The 24966-nt window shown below is 38.1% G+C and overlaps 1 protein-coding gene across 3 annotated transcripts in view; it reads right to left on the bottom strand.

The window, feature by feature from the left end:
• Positions 1–24966, bottom strand: part of C11H11orf65 (chromosome 11 C11orf65 homolog) — an 80619-nt gene that overhangs the window by 21899 nt on the left and 33754 nt on the right. For 2 of the 3 annotated variants that reach the window (XM_047753328.1, XM_047753329.1), the window contains 2 exons: positions 18647–18739; positions 768–821 (listed from right to left, as the gene is read on the bottom strand). In XM_047753328.1, the coding sequence (XP_047609284.1) occupies positions 768–821; positions 18647–18739 (147 nt within the window). Of the gene's footprint in view, positions 1–436; positions 638–767; positions 822–18646; positions 18740–24966 lie in introns of all 3 variants that reach the window. The other variant, XM_047753330.1, reaches the window with a different exon arrangement.

A 24966-nucleotide genomic window follows, 5' to 3' on the forward strand; every position in this document is an offset into this window, starting at 1 on the left:
CTGTATCTTGAAGTATATTAGTAAACCCAGAGTACTTAAACAAATTTTATCTGTTAAATTAGCAGGATTTACTATTTTAAAAATAATCTAAAAATTACTTTTTGTGTGTGTGTGTGTGCTTTTTAGGGCAGCACTCATGGCATGTAGAGGTTCCCAGGCTAGGGTTCAAATCAGAGCTACAGCTGCTGGTCTACACCACAGCCACAGCAGTGCAGGATCCAAGCTGCGTGTGCAACCTACACCACAGCTCATGGCAATGCTGGATCATTAACCCACTGAGCAAGTCCCAGGATCGAACCCACAACCTCATGGTTCCTAGTTGGAATTGTTTCTGCTGCACCACAATGGGAATGCCAAAAAATTAATTTTCCAAAAGAAAATTTCTAAGTTTTTAAGCATATAATATTCAAAATGATTAATATTTATCTTTTCTTACTCTATCAGAAACAGGCCTCCAGCCATTGTTCTCTATACGACGATACCAGCCACTACAATCCTCTTCCTGAAGATTATCACTTTTAATATGAGATGTATGTTTTGCTGGAAGTTTTGTGTAATCTCTAGGACTATTAGCACACAGATCTTCAATATGTCTGTGGGTGAAAATTTTATAGTATATTTCAGGTGGAAATTTAACCTGTAGATGGAAAAGGTCAAAGGACTATTGTAATTTAATTACAAAAATGGTTTTATGTTTTTCAAAATTACATCTTTTAAATTTCATATAAATGTGCTTTAAAATTACTAAAGAATTTATGCATACTTACACCACCTAATCTGAATCGTACATTAATGCCAGCAGCAGCATCTAGAAGTTCTGCCTATAAAGAAAATATGTATTACCCTTCAACATTATATCACAACTTCTCACTTTATTATGTTAAAATAGTTGCTAAATATTATTTGTGAAATAGATGAAGGGAATAAATCTCAAATAGGTTATTTTTTTTTGCTTTTTAGGGCCATAAGTTCCCAGGCTAGGGGTCGAATCAGAGCTCTATGCCTGCCAGCCTACGTCAGAGCCACAGCAACTCAGGATCCAAGCTGCATCTTCGACCTACATGACAGCAACACCAGATCTTCAACCCGCTGAGTGGGGCCAGGGATCAAACCTGCATCCTCATGGATACTCGTTGGATTTGTTTCTACTGTGCCACAACAGGAACTCCATTGTTTTATTTATTTTTAATTTAAGTATAGTTGCTTAAAGATGCTGTGTTAGTTTTGGGTATACAGAAAAGTGATTCAGTTACATATATATTTCTATATATAATTTTTCATTATATATGAATAATTTTATATACAATTTTGAAGATTCTTTTCCCTTATAAATTATTGTAAGATATTGAGTAAAGTTCCCTGTGCTACACAGTAGGTTCTTGTTCCTTGTTAATTATCTATTTTATATTTACTAGTGTGTATATTTTAATCCCAAACTCCTAATTTATAATCCCTCCTCCTTTCTCATTTGGTAACCATAAGTTTTTTTTTCTCTGTGAGTCTATTTCTGTCTTGTAAATAACTTCACCTGTGTCACTTTTCAAGATTTCACGTGTAAGTGGTATCATATGATATTTGTCTTTCTCTGTGTTACTTTACTTAGTATAAGCTTTGTGTTCATCCATGTTGCTGCAAATGACACTAGTTCATTCTTTTTTATGGCCAAGTAATATTTCATTGTTTGTGTGTTGGACATTTAGATTGTTTCCATGTCTTGGTTATTGTTAATAGTGCTGTGATGAGCATTGTCTTTTATCTTTTCAAATTAGAATTTTTGTCTTTTCCTGATACATGTCCAGGAGTGGGATTGCAGGATCACATGGTAGCTCTGTTTTTTGTTTTTAATTTTTTTTTTGTCTTTTTGTATTTTCTTGGGCTGCACCTACAGCATATGAAGGTTCCCAGGCTAGGGATCTAAACGGAGCTGTAGCCACTGGCCTACGCCAGAGCCAGCCACAGCAACGCGGGATCTGAACCGCATTTGTGACCTACACCACAGCTCACAGCAACTCCGGATCTTTAACCCACTGAGTGAGGCCAGGGATCAAACCCACAACCTCATGGTTCTTAGTCGGATTCGTTAACCACTGAGCCAAAATGGGAACTCCTGTTTTTGTTTTTACAGAAACCTCCATACTGCTCTCTGTAGTGGCTGCACGAATTTACATTCCCACCAACAGTGTAGGAGGGTTCCTTTTTCTCCACACCCCCATCAGCATTTATTATTTGTAGACTTTTTGCTTATGACCAGTCTGACTGGTGTGAGGTGATACCTTCCTGTAGTTTTGATTTGCACTTCTCAAATACTTAGTGATGCTGAGCATTTTTCATGTGCCCAATGGCCACCAAATAGTTAACATTTAATTAGAAAAATGTCAGGATTTATTTTTTTATAGACACAATAAGTAAACTGTTTACATAATAACTGGGAAAATTATACCAGACTATGTTGCCTTTCTATGTAATGTAAAAGTATAAAAGCCAAGTGATTTGTTTATTCATAAAACAGAAGTTTTTAAAAAGTCCTAAAATATGTAATTTTCATATTAAATATTATCTTTCAGATAAATTCAAAGGAAAAAACATGACTGGTCAATCTGCGGTTAACATCAGATGACCTTTCCAAATTAGCTTTTATTAAATCAAAAATGTATTTAAAAATTTTGTGCAGTTCCCATCATGGCTCAGCAGTAACAAATCCAACCAGCATCCATGAGGACTCAGGTTTGATCCCTGGCCTCACTCAGTGGGTTAAGGATCCGGCGTTGACTTGTAGTGTAGGTCACAGATGCAGCTTGGATCCCACGTTGCTGTGGCTGTGGTGTAGGCTGGCAGTTACAGCTCCAATTAAACCCCTAGCCTGGGAACTTCCATATGCTGTGGGTATGGACCCAAAAGGACAAAAAAAAAAAAAAAAAAACCTGTAAAAATTGTATATAATTGGTCTTCTATATTTTATTGCCCTACACCAAATCGAAAGCTGAGAAAAAAAGTTTTGGTCCCAAACCTGTGTCCTGATTAAATTAGGTGAGAAAATAAATGTTATCCTAAATTGCTCAGCCTGAAAGACATGAGTTTGGCATCCATTTTCTCCGGATTAAAATTACATACATACACACACACACACACACACACATATTCCCTGACTTATAGTATTTTTATGGTTTGACATCACTATGACGCAAAAGTAATATGCACTCAGTAGAAACCATACTATTAATTTTGCCTTTTGGTCTTTTCCTGGGCTAGTGATATGCTGTATGATAATCAGTCCTGTGATTCTGGTCAACACCAGTGAGCTGTGGCTCTGTCAGTCACACAATCACAAGGGTAAGCAACCAATACACTCAGAACCATTCTGTACTCATACAACCATTTGTTTTTACTTTTAGTATTCAATAAATCGCATGAAATATTCTATACTTCATTATAAAATAGGCTTTGTGTTAGATGATTTTGCCCCACTGAAGGCTAAAGCAGGGGTTTTGAACACATTTAAAATAGGCTAGGTTAGGCTAAGCTATGTTTGGTAGTTTAGGTATATTAAATGCATTTTTTTTTTGGCCATGCCCATGGCATGTGAAAGTTCCCATGCCAGGGTTCAAACCCGTACCACAGCTGTAGCCAGAGCCACAGTAGTGACAATGCTGGATTCCCTAACCCACTGAGCCACGAGGGAACTCCTAAATGCAATTTTGACTTATGATATTTTCAATACAATGGGTTTATTAGTACATAACTCCACTGCAAGATAGGAAGATCTGTACATGCATACACACACACACACACACAGTGTCATAGTTCAAGTATGAAAAAAATGTGTTTTATAGCAGAATCTCAATCTGCATATTCACAAAATTCATTATATATGTGACTATATATATATATATATACACACACTTTTTTCTTCTGCTAAAATAAGCAGATCTTAAATGTATAGCTCCATGAATTTTTCCCTTCTTTTAGTCAGAGAACCTGATCACATCAATCTAATCAAACACTGAGCTGGGTCAAGTTTAGATTGTAGTTTTAGTAATCTCTATCTGGTGTATCCACTTTTAATTTTTTCCTGTTTATCAGATGGATTTTGGAAGGTTTCTATCTCTCTTCAACCATGAAAGACTGTGGGAGATTCATTTACGCTCTTTGGAAGACTTCAGCTTAATTCTCTCTTTTTTTTTTTTTTTTTGTCCTTTTTAGGGCTGCACCCAAGGCTTATGGAGGTTCCCAGGCTAGGGGTCTCATTGGAGCTGCATCTGCGACCTACACCATAGCTCATGGCAATGCTGGATCCTTAACCCCCTGAGCGAGGCCAGGGATCGAACACGCAACCTCATGGTTCCTAGTTGGATGTGTTAACCACTGAGCCACGACGGGAACTCCAGCTTAATTCTTTATCCTTCTACCACCTGCAGATTCAATTGAGGGTTGGGGGTAGGTTGTGTATTTGAGGAATGACTTTGTCTCCTAAGTTTATGGGAGATTATATTTATTTAAATAATGTTATTTAAAGTAGACTGAGATTAGTTGTAAATGTCCACTTAAAACTCTTAAGAAAACCAAAAAAAAGTAAACAATGAAATATAATTTATATGCTAAGAGAGGAGGGAAAATATAATACAAAATGCTCAATTAAAATCTGAAGAAGGCACAGAGTTTCCATCGTGGCTCAGCAAGTTAAGGAGCCAACGTTGTCTCTGTGAGGATGCAGGTTCAATCCCTGGCCTCACTCAGTAGGTTAAGGATCTAGCATTGCCTCAAGCTGTGGTATAGGTCATAGACGTGGTTCAAATTCAGTGTTGTCATGACTGTGGTGTAGGCCCCAGGTGTAACTCCAATTCAAACCCTAGCCTGGGAACTTCCATATGTCACAGGTGTGGTTGAAAAAGAAAAAAAAAAACTGAATAAGGCAGAAAAAGGGTGTAAGACAAAAAAAGAAACAAAAGAACAAGTGCAACAAATAGCAAACTGTAATGAATATGGTAGATATCAATCAAAAATATATTCATAATTACTTTAAATGTCAATGGAATAAATATACCAATTAAAAAGCAGAGACCCTTAGAGTGGATACAAAAAATTAGACCCAACCATATGTTGTCTACAAAAAAAAACAAAAAAAACCCCACTTTAAATATGAAGATACAGAAATGTTAAAAGAAAGGGGATGGAAAAAGATAAAGCATATTAACTAAAACTAAACAATGAAAGATAATAAGCAATATTAATTTCATGCAAAGCCAAATTCAGAGCAAGGGAAATTATCAGAGATGAAGAGGGGCATTACATGATGATAAAGTGGTCAATCTTCTATGAAGACGTAATAATCCCTAATGTGTATGCACCTAACAATGAAAGCATAGAAATATGTAAAGAAAAAACTTACAGAACTGAGAAGAGAACTAGAGGAATCCACTATTATTGCTGGAGAATTTAACATCACTCTATTGATTATGATGGAAAAATCATTTGGGTAATATATATCTGATAAAAGGCTAATTTTCAAAATATACAAAGAACCATTAAAACTAAACAAGATGAAAACTTAATTTAAGAAATGGGCAAAAGATATGAAGAGCTACCTCACCAAAGAAGACACAGCTAATTAGCAAATAAAAAGATAATCAACATTATATGTCATAAGGAAATTATAGAGTAATACAGTGAGGTATTTCTACATACTATGAGAATAGCTAATACCTAAAACACTGATGAGACTTGGGGTTACCAAGGTGGAAGGGGAGGGAGTGGGATGGACTGGAAGTCTGGGGTTAACAGATGCAAACCACTGCATTTGGTGTGGAAAAGCAATGAGATCCTGCTGTATATAGCACAGGGAACTAGATCTAGTGACTTGTGATGGAACATGATGGAGGATAATGCGAGAAAAAGAAAAAAATATATATATGAGACTGGACACTTTGCTGTACAGTAGAAATTGACAGAAGACTGTAATCCAACTATAATGGAAAAAATAAAAATCATTAAAAAAATAAATAAGGAGTTCCCATCGTGGTGCAGTGGAAACAAATCCAACTAGGAACCGTGAGGTTGCGGGTTTGTTACCTGGCCTCGCTCAATGGGTTAAGGATCCAGCATTGCCATGAACTGTGGTGTAGGTTGTGGACACAGCTCAGATCTGGCACTGCTGTGGCTGTGGTGTAAGCCAGGAGCTGTAGCTCTAACTAGATCCCAGCCTGGGAACCTCCATATGCCGTGGGTGTGGCCCTCAAAAGACAGTAAGTAAGTAAATAAAGAAATAAATAAAACACTGATGATACCAAGTACTAATGAGGATGCAGAGCAACAGAAACTCTCAAGAGAGAAAAAAAGTACAACAGCCAGAATATATAAGTCAATTTCATTCGGTTTTTACCAGTCAAATACACTTGTTGCAATATCTTGAATAAGCATAAAAGAATGGTAACAGAGAGAAGGAAATGTAACAATAAAAATAATAAGCCCAGGAGTGCCCACTGCGGTGCAGCAGAAATGAATCTGACTAGTAACCATGAAGTTGCGGGTTCGATTCCTGGGCTCACTCAGTTGGTTAAGGATTCAGCGCTGCGTGGGCTGTGGTGCAGGTCACAGACCTGGCTCAGATCCTGTGTTGCTGTGGCTGGCAGCTGTAGCTCTAATTCAACCCCTAGCCTGGGAACCTCCATATGCCACAAGTGTGGCCCTAAAAAGCAAAAAAAAAAAAAAAAAAAAAAGCCCAAAATCAAGGCAAGAAAATATTTTTTAAAAGATCATAGAAAATTTGAGACTTTATATAGAAAGTAAAAGAATAAGTCCTAGAGAGTGATCAAGATGGTGGAGTGGTAGGACGTGAAGCATACCTCCTCCCATAAATAACCAAAAAGACACCTACATGTAGAATGATTCTCACAGAATATCTGCTGAATATTGGCAGAAGACCTCAGACTTCTGAAAGGGCAAGAAAATCTCCATGAAAATGGGTAGGACAGATTTAAAAACAAAAGAAAGAAAGAGAAAGGAATTGGGATGCAACATATGACCCTAATTTCTCTTTCTGATCTTTCGTTGTTAGTATATTTAAATGCAGTAGAGTTCTGTGCACCAATTTTGTATCTTGCAACTTTACTAAATTCATTGATGAGCTCTAACCATTTTCTGGTAGCGTCTTTAGAATTTTCTATAGTGTCATGTCATCTGCAAACAGTGACAGTTTCACTTCTTCCTTTCCAATTTGGATTCCATTTATTTATTTATTTTTTCTCTGATTGCTGTGGCTAAGACCTCCAAAGCTATGTTGAACTGTAGTAGTGAGAGTGGACATCTTTGTCTTACTCCTGATCGTAGCAGGAATTCTTTCAGCTTTTCTCCATTGAGAATGTTAGCTGTGAGTCTGTCATATAGGGTATTTATTATGTTGAGGTAGGTCCCCTCTATGTCCACTTTCTGAAGCATTTTTATCAGAAATGGGTGTTGGATTTTGTCAAAGGCTTTTTCTGCATCTATTGAGAGGATCATGTGGTTTTTATTCTTCAGTTTGTTAATATGGTGTATCACACTGATTGATTTGCAGATATTGAAAAATCCTTGCACCCCTGGGATAAATCCCACTAGATCATATTGTACCATCGTTTTAATGTTATGTCTTGTGGTTTGATGACTATCTTTAATGTTGTGTTTGGATTGCTTTTTTCTTTTTCTTTTTTTTTTTTGCTTTTTAGGGCCACACCCACAGCATATGGAGGTTCCCAGGCTAGGGGTCAAATCAGAGCTAAAGCGGCCGGCCCACGCCAACAGCCACAGCAACACCAGATCCAAGCCGAGTCTGCGACCTACACCACAGCTCATGGCAACGCTGGATCCTTTACCCACTGAGCAAGACCAGGGCAGATTGCTTTTTCTATTTGTGTGTGTATCCACTGTAGATTTTTGGTTTGCAGTTATCATGAAGTTTTGATATAGAAGTCTATATATGTACAAGATTAAGTTGTTGGTCTCTTAATTGAAAATACATCTCCAGCATCCTGCATTTGTACCCTCTCTTCTTCTTACAATTTCTTGTTTCGGTAGCATATTTATGTGTGGATGATTTCCTACCTTTACTCTATGTGTGCTTTTACTGGTGAGCCTTGTCATTTGTAGTATTTTTGTTTCTAGTGGTGGCCTTTTCTTTTCCACCTATCGAAGTTCCTTTAGTATTCGTTGTAAAGCTAGTTTAGTGGTTCTGAATTCTCTTAGCTTTTGCTTGTCTGTAAAGCTTTTGATTTCTCCTTAAAATCTGATGAGAGTTTTGCTGAGTAATCTTGGCTGAAGGGTTTTTTTTTTCCTTTCATCCCTTTAAGTATATCATGCCACTCCCTACCAGTGTATAGAACTTCTGCTGAAAAATCAGCCTGATAACCTTATCAGGGTTCCCTTGATTCCCTCATCAGGGTTGTTTCTTTTCCCTAGCTTGCTTTCAATATTTTCTCTTTGTCTTTAATTTTGGTCAGTTTAATTAATGTGTGTCTCTCAGGGTGTTCCTCCTGGAGTTTATTTTATATGGTATTCATTGTGCTTCTTGGATTTGAGTGAATGATTCCTTTCTCATATTAGGGAAGTTTATGACTATTATCTCTTCAAATATTTTCTCTGGTCCTTTCTCTCTCCTCTTTCTGGCACCCCTGTAAGACAGATATTGGTGCATTTAAAGTTACCCCATATTTCTCTTAGACTGCCTTCATTTCTTTTAAATCTTTCTTCTTTTTTCTGTTCTGTTTCAGTGATTTCTACCAGCCTGTCTTCCACCTCACTTATTTTTCTTCTTCCTTCTGTATTCTGCTGTTGCTTCCTTCTAGTGAATTTTTTATTTCAGTTACTGAATTTTGCACCTCTGCTTGCTTAATCTCTAAGTCTTCTATTTCTTTGTTCAATGTTTCTTGTAATTTATCAAACTTCACCTCTAGTTTATTTCCCAGATCTTGAATCATCTTTAGTATCACTAAAGTCTTTTTCATGGAGGTTGGTAATCTCCAGATCACTTAGCTGTTTTTCTGGGTTTTTTCTTATCCTTTTATCTGAGTCATAACTCTCTGCCTTTTCATTTTGTATACATTTTTTTGGTGTGGGCTCCCTTTTTCAAATAATAGGGTTGTAGCTTCCCTCGCTTCTGATGTCTGTGCTCCTTGTTGCTGAAGGACGATTCAGAAGCTTGCCACAGAGACTTCCTGATGGGAGAGACTGGTGGAGCTGATTCTTATCCCAATGTGGGTGGATCTTTGTCTCTGGCTATGATTAGAGGTGGCTGTGTGCCTGGGGGGTTCTTTAGGCAGCCTGTTTGCTGATGGGTAGGGCTGTGTTTCCACCTAGTTTGTTGTTTGGCCTGGGGCTTCTCAGCCTTGATGGGTGGGACCAGATTTTTCCAAAATGGCCACCTCTAGAGGAGTTCAGGCTGATGGTTATTCCCAAGACCTTTGCCTCCAATGTTGTTCCCCCACAATGAGTCATAGCTACCACTGTTTTCCCAGGAGATCTTCCAAGAACTACAGGCAGGTCTGACCCAGATTCCTATGGAGTCTCTGCTTTTCCCTGGGACCCAGTGTACACAAAAGCCTGTGTATGCCTTTCAAGAGTGGTGTTTCTGTTTCCCCCAGTCCTGTGGCGCTCCTGTGCACAAGCCCCGCTGGCCCTCAAGGCCAAACGCTCCAGGGGCTTCTCCTCCCAATGCCACATCCTCAGTCATGGGAACCCAACGTGGTGCTTGGAAGTCCCACTTCCATGGGTAAGCCTCTATGATATAGTTACTTTCCAGTCTGTGGACCATCCACCCAGTGGGTATCAGGTTGCTTATATCACATAATCACCCTTCCTACCATCTTGACATGGCCTCCTCTTTGTCTTTTGGAATAGGATAACTTTTTGATAGTTTTCAGTCTATTTTGTTGAAAGTTGTTCAGCAGTTGGTTGTAATTTTGCTGTTTTCATGAGAGAAGATGAGCTACAGTCCTTCTACTCACCATTAATCTGAATTTGTAATTTTAAAACTTTCTAAAAACAAAAGTCCAAGACCAGATGGCTTCACAGACAAATTCTACCAAACATATGAAGAACTTAACCTGATTAATTTCAAACTCTTCCAGAATATTGAAGGGTAGGGCACACTCCCAAAGCTACTCCATGAAGCCACCATCACCCAGATACCAAAACCAGACACCACCAAAAAAGAAAACTGTAGAGCAATATCTTTGATGACTACAGATGCAAAAATTCTCAACCAATTATTAGCAACCAACATATAACACAAATTATATAAGACAACGAAGTGTGGGATCCATCCTAAGTTCACATGGATGGTTCTACATATGTGAATCAATCAATTTAATACACCAATTATACAAAAGAATAGTCAAAAACTACTTGATTATCTCAACAGATGTAGAGAAAGCATGTCACAAAGTACAACATCCATTCATGATCAAAACTCTTACCAAAGTGGGTATAGAGGGAACATTCCTTAATATAATAAAAGCCATTTACGACAAACCCACAGCAAATATAATACTCAATGGAGAAAAGCTGAAAGCCTTCCCACTAAAATCTGGAACGAGACAAGAATGCCCTCTCTCACCATCGTTATTCAACATAGTTTTGGAAGTCCTAGCCACAGCAATCAGACAAACAAAAGAAATAAAAGGCATCCAAATAGGAAGAGAAGAGGTAAAACTGTCACTGTATGCAGATGACATGATACTATACATAGAAAACCCTAAGGATTCAACCCCAAAACTACTTGAACTGATCAACAAATTCAGCAAAGTAGAAGGATATAAGATTAACATTCAGAAATCAGTCACATTTCTGTATACTAACAATGAAATATTAGAAAAGGAATACAAAAATACAGTACCTTTTAAAATTGCACCCCAAAAAATCAAATACCTGGGAATACACCTGACCAAGGAGGTTAAAGATTTATATGCTGAGAACTATAAAACATTAATCAAGGAAATTAAAGAGGATTCAAGGAAATGGAAAGATATTCCACACTCCTGGGTTGGAAAAATTATTCTTGTAAAAATGGCCATACTACCCAAACCAATCTACAGTTTCAATGCAATCCCTATCAAATTGCCCATGACATTCTTCACAGAACTAGAACAAACAATCCAAAAATTTACATGGAACCGCAAAAGACCCAGAATTGCCAAAGCAATTCTGAGGAACAAAACCCAAGCAGGAGGCATAACTCTCCCAGACTTCAGGCAATATCACAAAGCCACAGTCATCAAGACAGTGTATGGGCAGAAAAAAAAAAAGGAGTTCCTGTCATGGAGCAGTGGTTAAAGAATCCAACTAGGAACCATGAGGTTGCAGGTTTGATCCCTGGCCTTGTCCAGCGGGTTAAGGATCTGGCATTGCCGTGAGCTGTGGTGTAGGTCACAGATGCAGCTCGGATCCCGAGATCTGGTGTAGGCCGGCGTCTACAGCTTCAATTGGACCACCAGCCTGGGAACCTCCATATGCCATGGGTGTGGCCCTAGAAAAGCAAAAAAGACCAAAAAAAAAAGATAGTGTGGTACTGGTACCAAAACAGACATACAGACCAATGGAACAGAATAGAGAATCCAGAAATAAACCCAGACATCTATGGTCAACTAATCTTTAACAATGGAGGCAAGAATATAAAATGGGAAAAAGACAGTGTTTTCAGCAAGTACTGCTGGGAAACCTGGACAGCTACATGCAAAACAATGAAACTAGAACACACCCTCACACCATGCACCAAGGGCTGAAAGACTTAAATATAAGATAAGACACCATCAAATTCCTGGAAGAGAACATAGGGAAACATCAACCTGACATCAACCTTATAAATATTTTCTCAGGTCAGTCTCCCAAAGCAACAGAAATAAAAGCAAAATAAACCAATGGGACCTAATCAAACTGAAAAGAAAACAAAAAGACAACTTACAGAATGGAAGAAAATAGTTTCAAATGATGCAACAAACAAGGGTTTAATCTCCAGGATATACAAGAAACTTACAAAACTCAACAGCAAAAAAGCTAACAACCCAATGGAAAAATGGGAAAAAGACCTGAATAGACATTTTTCCAAGGAAGATGTACACATGGCCAACAAGCACATGACACAATGCTCAACATCCCTGATTATTAGAGACATACAAATCAAAACTACCACAAGATACCACCTCACACCAGTCAGAATGGCCAGCATTAATAAGTCCACAAATAACAAATGCTGGAGGGGGTGTGGAGAAAAGGGAACCCTCCTGCACTGCTGGTGGGAATATAGCTGGTACAACCACTATGGAGAACAGTACGGAGGTTCCTTAGAAATCTATACATAGAACTACCATATGACCCAGCAATCCCAGTCTTGGGCATATATCTGGACAAAACTTTGCTTGAAAAAGACACATGCACCCGCATGTTCATTGCAGCTCTATTCACAATAGCCAAGACATGGAAGCAACCCAAATGTCCATCGACAGATGATTGGATTAGGAGATGTTGTATATATACATAATGGAACACTACTCGGCCATAAGAAAGAATGACATAATGCCATTTGCAGCAACATGGATGGAACTAGAGACTCCCATACTGAGTGAAGTTAAGTCAAAAGAGAACAACAAATACCATATGATATCACTTATATCTGGAATCTAATATATGGCACAAATGAATCTTTCCACAGAAAAAGAAAATCATGGACTTGGAGAATAGAGCTGTGGTTGCCGAGGGGGAGGGGGAGGGGGAGGGAGTGGGATGGATTGGGAGCTTGGGGTTAATAGATGCAAACTATTGCCTTTGGAATGGATTAGCAATGAGATCCTGCTGTTAGCACTGGGAACTATGTCTAGTCACTTATGATGGAGCCTGATAATGTGAGAAAATAGAATGTATACATGTATGTGTAACTGGGTCACCATGCTGTACAGTAGAAAAAAAAATTGTACTGGGGAAATAACAATAAAAAAAAAAAAACACCTAAAAAAAATAATAATGCCTTTTTAAAATTATACCCTCTAAACCAGCTATAATGAAAAAAAGTAAAAATCATTACATAAAAATAATAAATAAATACATAAATAAGTAAGTAAAATTACACCCTCAAAATACTTAGGAATAAACCTGACCAAGGATGTGAAAGACTTACACATAAAAGTTCTTATATTGAGAACTATAAACCATTAATAAAGGAAATTAAAGACAATTTAAAAAAAATGGAATCCCATGTCATTTGCAGGAACATGGACACAACTACAGATGATCATATTAAGTGAAGTTAAGTCGGAAAGAGAAAGACAAATACCATATGATATCACTTATATGTGGAATCTATAAAATATGACACATACATATGAAACTGAGACAGACTTGTGGTTGACAAGGTGAAGGGACCTGAGTGAGGGATGGATTGGGAGGTTGGGGTTAGCAGATGTAAGCTACTATACATGAAAGAGATAAACAACAAGGTCCTACTGTATAACACAGGGTACTACAATCAATATCCTATGATAAACTGTAATGGAAAAGAATATTTAAAAAATAATGTGTATATATCTATGTATAACTGAATCACTTTGATGTGCATCAGAAATCAATACAACACTGAAAATCAACTCTACTTCAATAAAAAGAGTATTATAAGTCCTAAAATATCAGTAATTATATATGTGAATGGAGTATGTGCTCCAACAAAAGACAAAAAGGATCATACTAGATAAAAAGTATTAACTAACAATACACTGCCCACAAAATACAGCTAAAATACAGAGTCAGAATATTGAAAGGAAAATAATGGGAGGGATATATACTATACAAACAATAATGAAAAACAGTGCTGTGGCTACATTAGTATTAGATTTTGGACCTTAAAGCAAAGAGTATTACTAGAGATAAAGGGAGACACTTCGTAGTAATAAAAGGTTCAATTCACAAGAAAGATAAACTGATCTTTTCCCAGGCTAGGAGTCGAATTGGAGCTGTAGCTGCCGGCCTACACCAGAGCCACAGCAACTCGGGATCCGAGCCGTGTCTGCAACCTACACCACAGCTCATGGCAATGCTCGATCCTTAACCCACTGAGCAAGGCCAGGGATCGAACCCACAACCTCATGGTTCCTAGTTGAATTCATTAACCACTGAGCCATGATGGGAACTCCCTAAACTGATCTTAAATTGGTTTTATGTACCTAAACTACCAGAAAAATAGACAAGGCTTTGATCATAGTGGGAGCTTTTAATACACTTCTCTCTCAATAACTGATAGTTCAACTAAACAAAAATAATCAGTAAGGATATAAATGATCTGATCAACACACTTAACAAATTTGACCTAGCTGACATCTATACACTATGTTCAACAACTGCAGAATACATATTCTTCTCAAGTACAGATAAAAATTTATCAAAATAGACACTTAACAGAGGATTGAAAATCAGCTCAACTGAGATTGTTTATAACAAAGATAATAATAATTGCCAGATTTTTGCAAGTTTTTTTGTTTTGTTTTTGTCTTTTTAGGGTCACACTCATGGCATATGGAAGTTCCCAGGCTAGGGGTCAAACCAAAGCTGCAGCTGTCAGCCTACAAAACAGCAACGCAGGATCTGAACCTCATTTGCGACCTCTACCACAGTTCATGGCAACGCTGGATCCCTAACCCACTGATTGAGGCCAGGGATTGAACCCACATCCTCATGGATACTAGTCGGGTTTGTTACCCCTGAACCACAATGGGAATTCCCAGATGTTTGCAACTTTAAAAATACAATTCTAAATTACCAGAAGAAATCAAAGTAGAAATTTTAAAATATTCTGAACTGAATTTGATGATGAAAATATAAAATATCAAAATATGTATGCTACAGCTAAAACTATGTACAGATAAAAATTTATATCCAAACAGACTAAAAATCAGTAAATATAGCATCCATTTTAAAAAGCTGGAAAACCATAGCAAATACAATTCAAAGAAAATACAGAGAAGGAAATAATAAACAGCAGAAAATGGTGAAGTAGAAACAAAATGAACAATAGAATGAAATGACAAAGCTCAAAGTTAGTTCTTTGGAAAGATTAATAAGGGGGGGAAACTGCAGTAAGAATGGCTAAGAAAGAGAATACACAAAAAGCCAGTATCAGGAATGAAATAAAGAGAAACTATTATTGATTCTAAGATTGTAAGATTAGAAAGATCATAAGAGGATAAGAACTTTATGCAAATAAATTTGAAAATTTAGACGAAAAAATCCAACTTCTCAAAACTAGCACAGAACAAACACAAAACATGAATAGATCTATAAATAGAAATTGAATTGGTAATTTTAAGTCTCCCCACAAAGAAAACTTGGCACAGATGGCTAGACTGGTAGATCCTTTCCAACATTTAAGGGAGAAATAACAATCGTTTTTTAAAAAATCAAGAAAGTAAATGGAGAAGAAACATTTCCCAACTTTTTTACAATGCCAGCCAAATTTGATACCAAAATCACAGGGATGGTACAAGAAAGTAAATTATAGAACATATTCTACATGAAAGTAGGTGCAAACATTTAATCGAAATATCAGCAAATTAAGTTCAGTAATAATTTAAAATAATTTGTCTCTACATTATGACCAAAATGTGTGTATTCAGGAGTTCCTGTTGTGGCTCAGCGGGTTAAGGATCCAACATTGTCTCTGTGAGAATGAGGGTTCAATCCGTAGTCTCCCTCAGTGTGTTAAGGATCTGGTGTTGCTGCAAGCTGTGGTGCAGGTCACAGATGCAGCTTGGATCTGGTGTTGCTGTAGCTGTGGCACTAGCCTGCCAGTTAAGCTCCAATCTGATACCTAGCCTGGGAATTTCCATACGCTGCAAATGTGGCTGTTTTTAAAAAAAAAAAAAAAGTGTGTATTCAGGAATGCAGGAATGCCAAATGAGTCTAACCTTCAAAGAGAAGAATATATCAATTAAAGCAGAAAAATGTCTCATAAAATTTAACACCCATTCTTGGGATAAAAAATCAAAACAAAACTCTTTAGCCCAACAAGAATAGAAGGAAACCTTAATCAGATAAAAGATTTTTTAAAATTAAAAAACCCCAGGAGTTACCACTGTGTTGCAGTGGAAATGAATCTATCATCCATGAGGATTCCGGTTTGATCCCTGGCCTCGCTCAGTGGGTGGGGGGATCCAGTGTTGTTGTGAGCCGTGGTGCAGGTCACAGACATGATTGTGACTCGGATCCGGAGTTGCTGTGTCTGTGGCTGTGGCCAGCAGACGTAGCTCCAATTTGACCCCTAACCTAGGAACTTTCATATGCTGTGGGCACAGCACTTAAAAAAAAAGCAAAAAAATCCCTATACCACACCTTATACCTAATGGTGAAAGTGGGGGCGGGGGGGGGGGGAGCACAGAGTAAGCTTACTCTGAGTAAGAGTCCTCAAGTTTTCTCTCATGAGTAGATCTCAATAGAGGTGCCTGAGGACCTCTGCTGAAGGTCTCAGATAAAGAGACCTAGGAGTAAAGGCACTGGGTCTAGGAATGTAAATATGCCTAAGAACATGACCAGCAAGGGGCCTGAGTCCTTGACTGCAACTCCCTTCAGAGATTGTGTACAAAGTCTAATGTGAGGTGGAGACAGCTTTTCCCTGTGAGTCCTGTCAGGTAATTGGCTTGTAATTGCCTGTGGTCTGCCCTGAAAAATCACATACAGATTTTTAAGTAGGGGCACAACTCCTCAAAAAGATGCTCAACTTCATTAGTAACAGGGAAATGCAAATTTAAAAACTGACAATATTAAGCACTGGTGAGGAGGCAGAGCACCAAGAATTCCCAAAGATTATTGATTGTGAATATAAATTAGTACAATAACTTTGGAAAACAGTTTGGCATATCCTTTCATCCAGGAATTCCATTTCTAGGTGGAGTAGAAACCAAAAGAAATTTGTGGACATGTTGCCAGGAGACATGAATAAGAATAAGAACAGTCCAGAAAGTAGCCTTCATAACAGCCTCAAACTGGAAAAAAATCCAAATGCCAATCTACTATAGAATTAATAAACAGAAACATATTCATAAAATGAATAAAATTTAGGAACACAAACAATGGTGAACGAACAAAGCTAGACACCAAAGTATACTACAGTATTCTATTTATATGCAGTTGTATTTATTTTTTGTTTTTCAGGGCCACACTCCCAACACATGGAAGTTCCCAGGCTAGGGGCTGAATCTGAGCCTACATCACAGCTCACGGCAACGCTGGATCCCCAACCCACTGGATGAAGCCAGGGATCGAACCAGCATCCTCATGCATCTAGTCGGATTTGTTTCCACTGTGCCACTATTGGAACTCCTATATGTAGTTTTAAAACAGAAAACTAAAGTATAGTGGTAGGATTCAAAGAGTGGTTACTCTTTGGAAGAAGGGAGTTGGAAGAGCACTTAAAAGTAGTGGTTTGTGGAGTTCCCGTTGTGGCGCAGTGGTTAACAAATCCGACTAGGAATCATGAGGTTGCAGGTTCGGTCCCTGCCCTTGCTCAGTGGGTTAACGATCCGGCGTTGCCGTGAGCTGTGGTGTAGTTTGCAGACGCGGCTTGGATCCCGAGTTGCTGTGGCTCTGGCATAGGCTGGTGGCTACAGCTCCGATTCAACCCCTAGCCTGGGAACCTCCGTATGCCGCAGGAGCGGCCCAAGAAATAGCAACAACAACAAAAAAAAAAGACAAAAGACAAAAAAAAGTAGTGGTTTGTGTTGGTGGGAATGTAAACTGGTACAGCCACTATGGAGAACAGTTTGGAGATACCTTAGAAATCTATACATAGAACTTCGATATGACCCCGCAATACCACTCTTGGTTATCTATCCGGACAAAACTCTACTTAAAAGAGACACATGCACCCGCATGTTCACTGCAGCACTATTCACAATAGCCAAGACATGGAAACAACCCAAATGTCCATCGACAGATGATTGGATTTGGAAGATGTGGTATATATACACAATGGAATACTACTCAGCCATAAAAAAGAATGACATAATGCCATTTGCAGCAACATGGATGGAACTAGAGAATCTCATACTGAGTGAAATGAGCCAGAAAGACAAAGACAAATACCATATGATATCACTTATAACTGGAATCTAATATCCAGCACAAATGAACATCTCCTCAGAAAAGAAAATCATGGACTTGGAAAATAGACTTGTGGCTGACTGATGGAAGAGGGAGGAAGTAGGAGCTTGGGGTTATCAGACACAACTTAGGATAGATTTACAAGGAGATCCTGCTGAGTAGCATTGAGAACTATGTCTAGATACTCATGTTGCAACAGAACAAAGGGTGGGGAAAAAAAATGTATACATGTAAGGATAACTTGATCCCCTTCCTGTACAGTGGGAAAATAAAAAAATAAAAATAAATAAAAAATAAAAAAAATAAAATAAGTAAAAAGTAGTGGTTTGAAATATGAAAATGTTGACCTGGGTGATGGTTACACAGGGGCAAAGTTTGTCCGTGATGATTCATAAATTGTTATAAATTTATATTTTATGAACTTTCTACATGTATGTAATACTTTAAAAGTTTTTTAAAAAGCAATACAAACACACTGAATTTATAAAGTAGCCATACATTTTTAAGGGGGAGAAGAAGCTGTATCAATAAATAGTGTCCTTACCTCTTTCGGATTAATGTACCTCACTATCTGGCGTGGCTCCCCCTGTCGTCTTATATTAATCAGACTTTTAAAGTGCTGGAATACAGTGATGTTCTAAAGGTTCAAACACATAAGATTTTATGGTTAAAACTAGGTTTTCTACCTCTACTTAGCTTTTTGCCTAATTAGGGCAAAATGAGTAAAAAACCATAAAATAGATTTTACATATGTAAACTACGCTTTAGAAATATTATCCACTCAGGGTTTTCCTTGACAAGCCAGGTAATATTGGTATTATTCACACAAAGAATTTTACCCTTAAATTTGTAACTGTATCACTTCCAACTAAATGAAATATCAAAAACTTTGGTTGGGTGACTTTTATACACTCCAGAGTAATCTAGGAGAAAGACAAAATACAGCCTAGTGGTTAAGAACATTAAGTATGGCATAATATTGTTTGGGTTTAATTGTTAGTACTCACTAGCTGTGTAATCCTTAACAAATTCCTTAACTTCTATTCTCAGACTCTCATCTAAAATGATAGAACTGGGAGTTCCCATCGTGGCTCAGAGGTTAACAAATCTGACTAGGAACCATGAGGTTGTGGGTTCGATCCCTGGCCTCGCTTGGTGGGTTAAGGATCCATTGTTGTCGTGACCTGTGGTATAGGTTGCAGATGCGGCTCAGATCTAAACTGCTATGGCTCTGGCTTAGGCCAGCGGCAACAGCTCCCATTAGACCCCTAGCCTGGGAACCTCCATGTGCAGTGGGTGTGGCCCTAAAAGGACAAAAGACAAAAAAAAGAAAAAAAAAGAAATTCCGCTGATTTACATACCCTGTCCACTTAAAAAAAATTTTTTTATGGAGTATGGTTGATTTACAATGTTATGTTAGTAAATCCTATCTATTTCTCATGTTAGTGCAAATTTAGTCAAATAACTGCCAAGAAATTCTATCTTGGAAAGCTATTTCTTTGGTAACCCTCTCCTCACATCTTATTCCCCCCAAAATGCTTAATCACTCTCAGTTTAAAACTACTCAGTTTGGTTATGCTAAATCAAATCAAATAAATTCAAGCTAAAGTACTCCGTAATACCAATGTGACAATTTGAAGTGCCATTGCAACTGCCTGTGGAAAATGGTGCAGCCCACATCAACACACACAGTATTATTTCTGAAAGGAAGAAATAATTTAAAGTAAAACCCCAGAATGAGTATCAAGAAAAATTTATGACAGTTAAAAATCTGAATAGTATCTTCTAATGTGTAGATTATTGTATCAAACTCAACTTTAGTGAATTAAAGCAACAACCACTTCCTGTGGGTTGACAGTGAACTTCTGTTCTTGCTCAGACTCAAGTATTTGGCTGTAGTCAGCTCCCAGATCAGCTGGAGCTGGATTTAATATGGCTTCACACACATATCTGGATGTTCCGTTTTGTTTCATTTTTTATTTTAGCTTCATGCAGCAGCTTGAGGTGGTATCTCAGTTCCTAGATCAGGGATGAATCTGGGCCACAGTGGTGAAAGCAACAGATCCTAATCAGGAGACCATCAGGGAACTCCTCATGTGAGTCTTCAGCTTGGATGTTGGAACATTTGAAATGCCTGGCACCTCTCTCTCCACACAGACTTTCAGTTTGAGTTTCTTCACAGCATGTAGGTTTCAAAGTACAGAGGCAGGGGTAGAAAGCTGAAATTGTAAGGTTTCTCAAGGCTTATCTTAAGAAGTCTTGGAAATCACACAGGATCACTTAGTTTGAAATCTATTGGTCAAACTCAGAAGGCCTCAGAATGTCAAGTGCAAAGTGAGATACATAGGAAGTTCCGTATATAGTATACAGCCTCACTCAGGGGTAGCCTTGAAGAGAAATATGTCCAGAGCACAGAACTTTAAGCAGTATACCTAGTTGTATATTGTGCCTGAAAGAAAAGATGACCAGAGGTATATATCTATAGATGGGCAGTAATGAATGGTTTGGCTGGAAGGTCAGGGATTTGAAAAGAACATGGTTAAAAAATTGGTGACAAAAAAGTCTGGGGAAAAGGTCAGACCTCTCCAAGTGTGCAGCAAATGTGAAGATATTTGTGTTCCATGTCAATTCTCACTAAAGAGTAATTCAACAGAGAATATTAATTAATAATCAAGTGGGCAAGATGATTCATTCTTTGGAGTTAGTCTCTTTCCAAGCCACTGCTCCCCTGTCCAATAGGCTCATGAACTAAGTGGCCACAGCAGCACGAATGGAGGTCATTCATGGGCTCAGCAATATGGATTTTTACTCACTCTATCTGGCTACTGCTACTTTTCCAAAGCAGAGACCAACACTGAGCTCCTGACATGGCATCATTCCTTGAGGGAATTAGCTGGCTTCCTTGTGGCACATTAATTAGTTGGAACACTTCCATTATAGAAGGAGCAACACTTGACTCACATTGGAATTGATGCTTTACCCTTCCTGGTACACAATATTTCTATACAAGCCACCATCTGTGCACCCTCACTTGTCATTATATTCCACACAGCATTGCTTCTGATCAGAGACCTTGCTTGAGAGCAAAAATGCAGCACATCAACGGGCCTATGCTCATGAAATTCACTTACCTTACCTTGTTCCCCATTGCCCTAAAGCACCTGGCCTGACAGAATAGCGCACTGGCACTTTGGAGACTTTGGGTGTAGTGCCCAGTCTATTTTGGTTTTGTTTTTTCTTTTTTGGCCTCCCTGCAGTATATAGCGTTCCAGGCTAGGGATCAGATCCAAGCCACATCTGTGGCAATGCCAGATCCTTTAACGCAATGTGCCAGGCCAGAGATTGAACCTGTGTCCTGGAGCTCCAGAGACACTGCTGATCCCATTGCACCACAGTGGGAACTCCCATCCAGCCTACTTTGATGATGTCTGTTCAGCAGTTAGTTGTAATTTTGGCATCTTCATGAGAGGATGTGAGTTCGAGTCCTACTCTACTGCCTTGTCTCCATTCCCTCATTGCTTTATAGTTTTCAGTGTACAGATATTTCACCTCACTGCTTAAATTTGCTTCTAAGTATTTTATGGTATTTGATGCTATTGTAAATATAATTTCTTTCTTTCTTTCTCTTTTCTTTTTTTAGGGCCGCACCTGCGGCATATGGAAATTCCCAGGCTAGGGGTCAAATCAGAGCTGCAGCTCCCAGCCACAGTAACACCAGATCTAATCCTCATCTGCTACCTACACCACAGCTTGCAGCAATGCTGGATCCCTAACCCACTGAGTGAGGCCAGGGATCAAATCAGCATCCTGATGGATACTAGCTGGGTTTTTAACCTGCTGAACCACAATGGGAACTCCTGAATTATTTTATTTTTTGCAGATATTTCATTGTTGGTATACAGAAATGTAACTGATTTTTAATGTTGATTTTTATCTTACAACTTTAATGAACGTATTAGTTCTAACAGTATTTTGATGGAAACCTTAGATTTTTCTATATATAAAATGATGTCAGCTGCAAATAGAGGAGCTTTATTTCTTCCTATCCAATCTGGATGCCTTTTATTAATTTTTCTTCCCTAACTGCTCTGGCTAGTCCTTCCACTACCATGTTGAATAGGAATGATGAGAGTGGGCACAATTATCTTGTTCTTCATCTTAAAAGAAAAGCTTTCAACTTTTCACCACTGATACAACGTTAGCTCTGGGTTTGCATAAATGGCTTTATAATGTTAAGATATGTTCCTTCTAATTCTGAATTGGTAAGAGTTCTTATCATGAAAAAATGTTGAACTTTTTTTCAAATGCTTTGTCTGCTTCTACTGAGATGATCCTGAGTTTATCTTTTTAACATAATGTATCAGATTTAATTATTTGAGTATTTTTAAATATCCTTGCATCCCAGGGATGAATCCTACTTGATTTTGGTGTATGAACATTTTAATACTTGGGGATTTGTTTTGCTAGTATTTTGTTGAGAATTTTTACATCCATCTTCTTCAGAGAGATTGGCCTGTAGTACTCTTTTCTTGTACTGTCTTTATATGGCTTAAGCATCAAGGTAATGTTAGCCTTGTAAAATGAGTTTTTGAGTGTTCTCTCTTAGTCTAGAAGGATTGGTATTAATTCTCTTTCAATGTTTATATAATTTTCCATTGAAACCCTCTGGTCCTGGGCTCTTCTTTATTAGTTTTTAAAATTACTGTTTCAGTCTCCTTGTTATTGAAGTCTGCTTAAAATTTCTATTTGTTTATGACTCAATCTTGGTATACTGTACATTTACAGAAATTTATAAATTTCTGCCGGGGTGTCCAATTCTGTCTTCTGATTGTTCACTGTAGTCCCTTAGGATCCTTTGTGTTTCTGGTAGTAGTTATAATATTTCCTCTTTCACTTACAATTCTCTGTATTTGAGGCCTTTCTTTTTATTAGTCTAGTTAAAGGTCTTTATATTCTCAAAAAACCAACTCGTAGTTTTCTTAATCTTTTACATTGTTTTCCTATTTTCTACATCATTTATTTCTGCTCTAATAGTTATTATTTCTTTCCTTTTACTAATTTTGGACTTTCTTCTTGAGGTTGTTAATTTGATTTTTTTGATGTATACATTCATAGCTATAAGCTTCCTTCTTAGAACTGCTTTTGCTATTTTCCATAAGATTTGGTATGTTGTGTTTCTATATTCATCTGTCCAAAAAGAATTTTTTTTTCACCACAGCTCATGGCAATGCCAGATCCTCAACCCACTGAGCAAGGTCAGGGATCGAACCACTATCCTCGTGGATATTAGTTTCATTTCCGCCAAGCCACAAAAGGAAAAATAACCCTCTTGATTTCTTCTTTGATCAGTTGGGTTTGGGGGAGCATACTGTTTAATTTCCATGTATCTGTTAATTTTCTAGCTTTCCCCCTGTTATTGATTTCTGGTTTCACACCATTATGGTCAGAAAAGATACTTGATATAATTTTTATCTTCTTGAAATTGTTGACTTATTTTATGGCCTAACATATGATCTACTCTAGAAAATCTTCCATGTGCACTGGCTGCTGTTGAACTGAATGTTTTGTTTGGTCTATAGTGTTGTATAAAATTTTTTCTTTTCTTTTTTTTTTTTTTTGTCTTTTTAGGGCTACACCCACAGCATATGGAGGTTCCCAGACTAAGAGTCAAATTGGAGCTATAGCTGCTGGCCTACACCACAGCCATAGCAATGTGAGATCCAAGCCGCGGCTGTGACCTACACCACAGCTCATGGCACCACTGGATCCTTAACCCACTGAGCAAGGCAGGGATCAAACCTGTGTCCTTGTGGATGCTAATCAGATTCCTTTCTGCTGAGCCATGACAGGAACTCCAAAACTTTTCTTTTTTTTTTTATAGTGATTTTTATTTTTTCCAGTATAGCTGGTTAACAGCGTTCTGTCAATTTTCTACTGTACAGCACGATGACCCAGTCATAATACATGTATACATTCTTTTTTCTCATATTATCATGCTCCATCATAAGTGACTAGACATAGTCCCCAGTGCTATACAGCAGGATCTCATTGCTTATCCATTCCAAAGGCAATAGTTTTCATGTATTAATCCCAAATTCCCTGCCCATCCCACTCCTCCCCCCACGCCCTTGGCAACCACAAATCTGTACTCCATGTCCATGATTTTCTTTTCTGTGGAAAGGTTCATTTGTGCTGTATATTAGATTCCAGATATAAATGATATCATATGCTATTTGTCTTTCTCTTTCTGACTTACTTCACTTAGTATGAGAGTCTCTAGTTCCGTCCATGTTGCTGCAAATAGCATTATTTTATTCTTTTATATGGTTGAGAAATATTCCATTGTGTATATGTACCACAATTTCTTAATCCATTCATGTCAATGGACATGTAGGTTGTTTCCATGTCTTGGCTATTGTGACTAGTGCTGCAATGAACATGTGGGTGCATGTGTCTTTTGTGAGAAAAGTTTTGTCTGGAGTTCCCGTCGTGGTGCAGTGGTTAACGAATCCAACTAGGAACCATGAGGTTGCGGGTTCGATCCCTGGCCTTGCTCAGTGGGTTAAGGATCCGGCGTTGTCTTGAGCTGTGGTGTAGGTTGCAGATGCAGCTCGGATCCCGTGTTGCTATGCCTCTGGCATAGGTCGGCGGCTACGGCTCCAATTGGACCCCTAGCCTGGGAACCTCCATATGCTGCAGGAAGTGGCCCTAGAAAAGGCAAAAAGACAAAAAAAAAATGAAAAGTTTTGTCTGGATATATGCACAAGAGTGGGATTGCTGGGTCATGTGGTAGTTCTATATATAGTTTTCTAAGATACCTCCATATTGTTTTCCATAGTGGTTGTACCAATTTACATTCCCACC

The sequence above is a fragment of the Phacochoerus africanus genome, chromosome 11 (genome assembly GCF_016906955.1).
Source record: "Phacochoerus africanus isolate WHEZ1 chromosome 11, ROS_Pafr_v1, whole genome shotgun sequence".
NCBI lineage: Eukaryota > Metazoa > Chordata > Mammalia > Artiodactyla > Suidae > Phacochoerus > Phacochoerus africanus.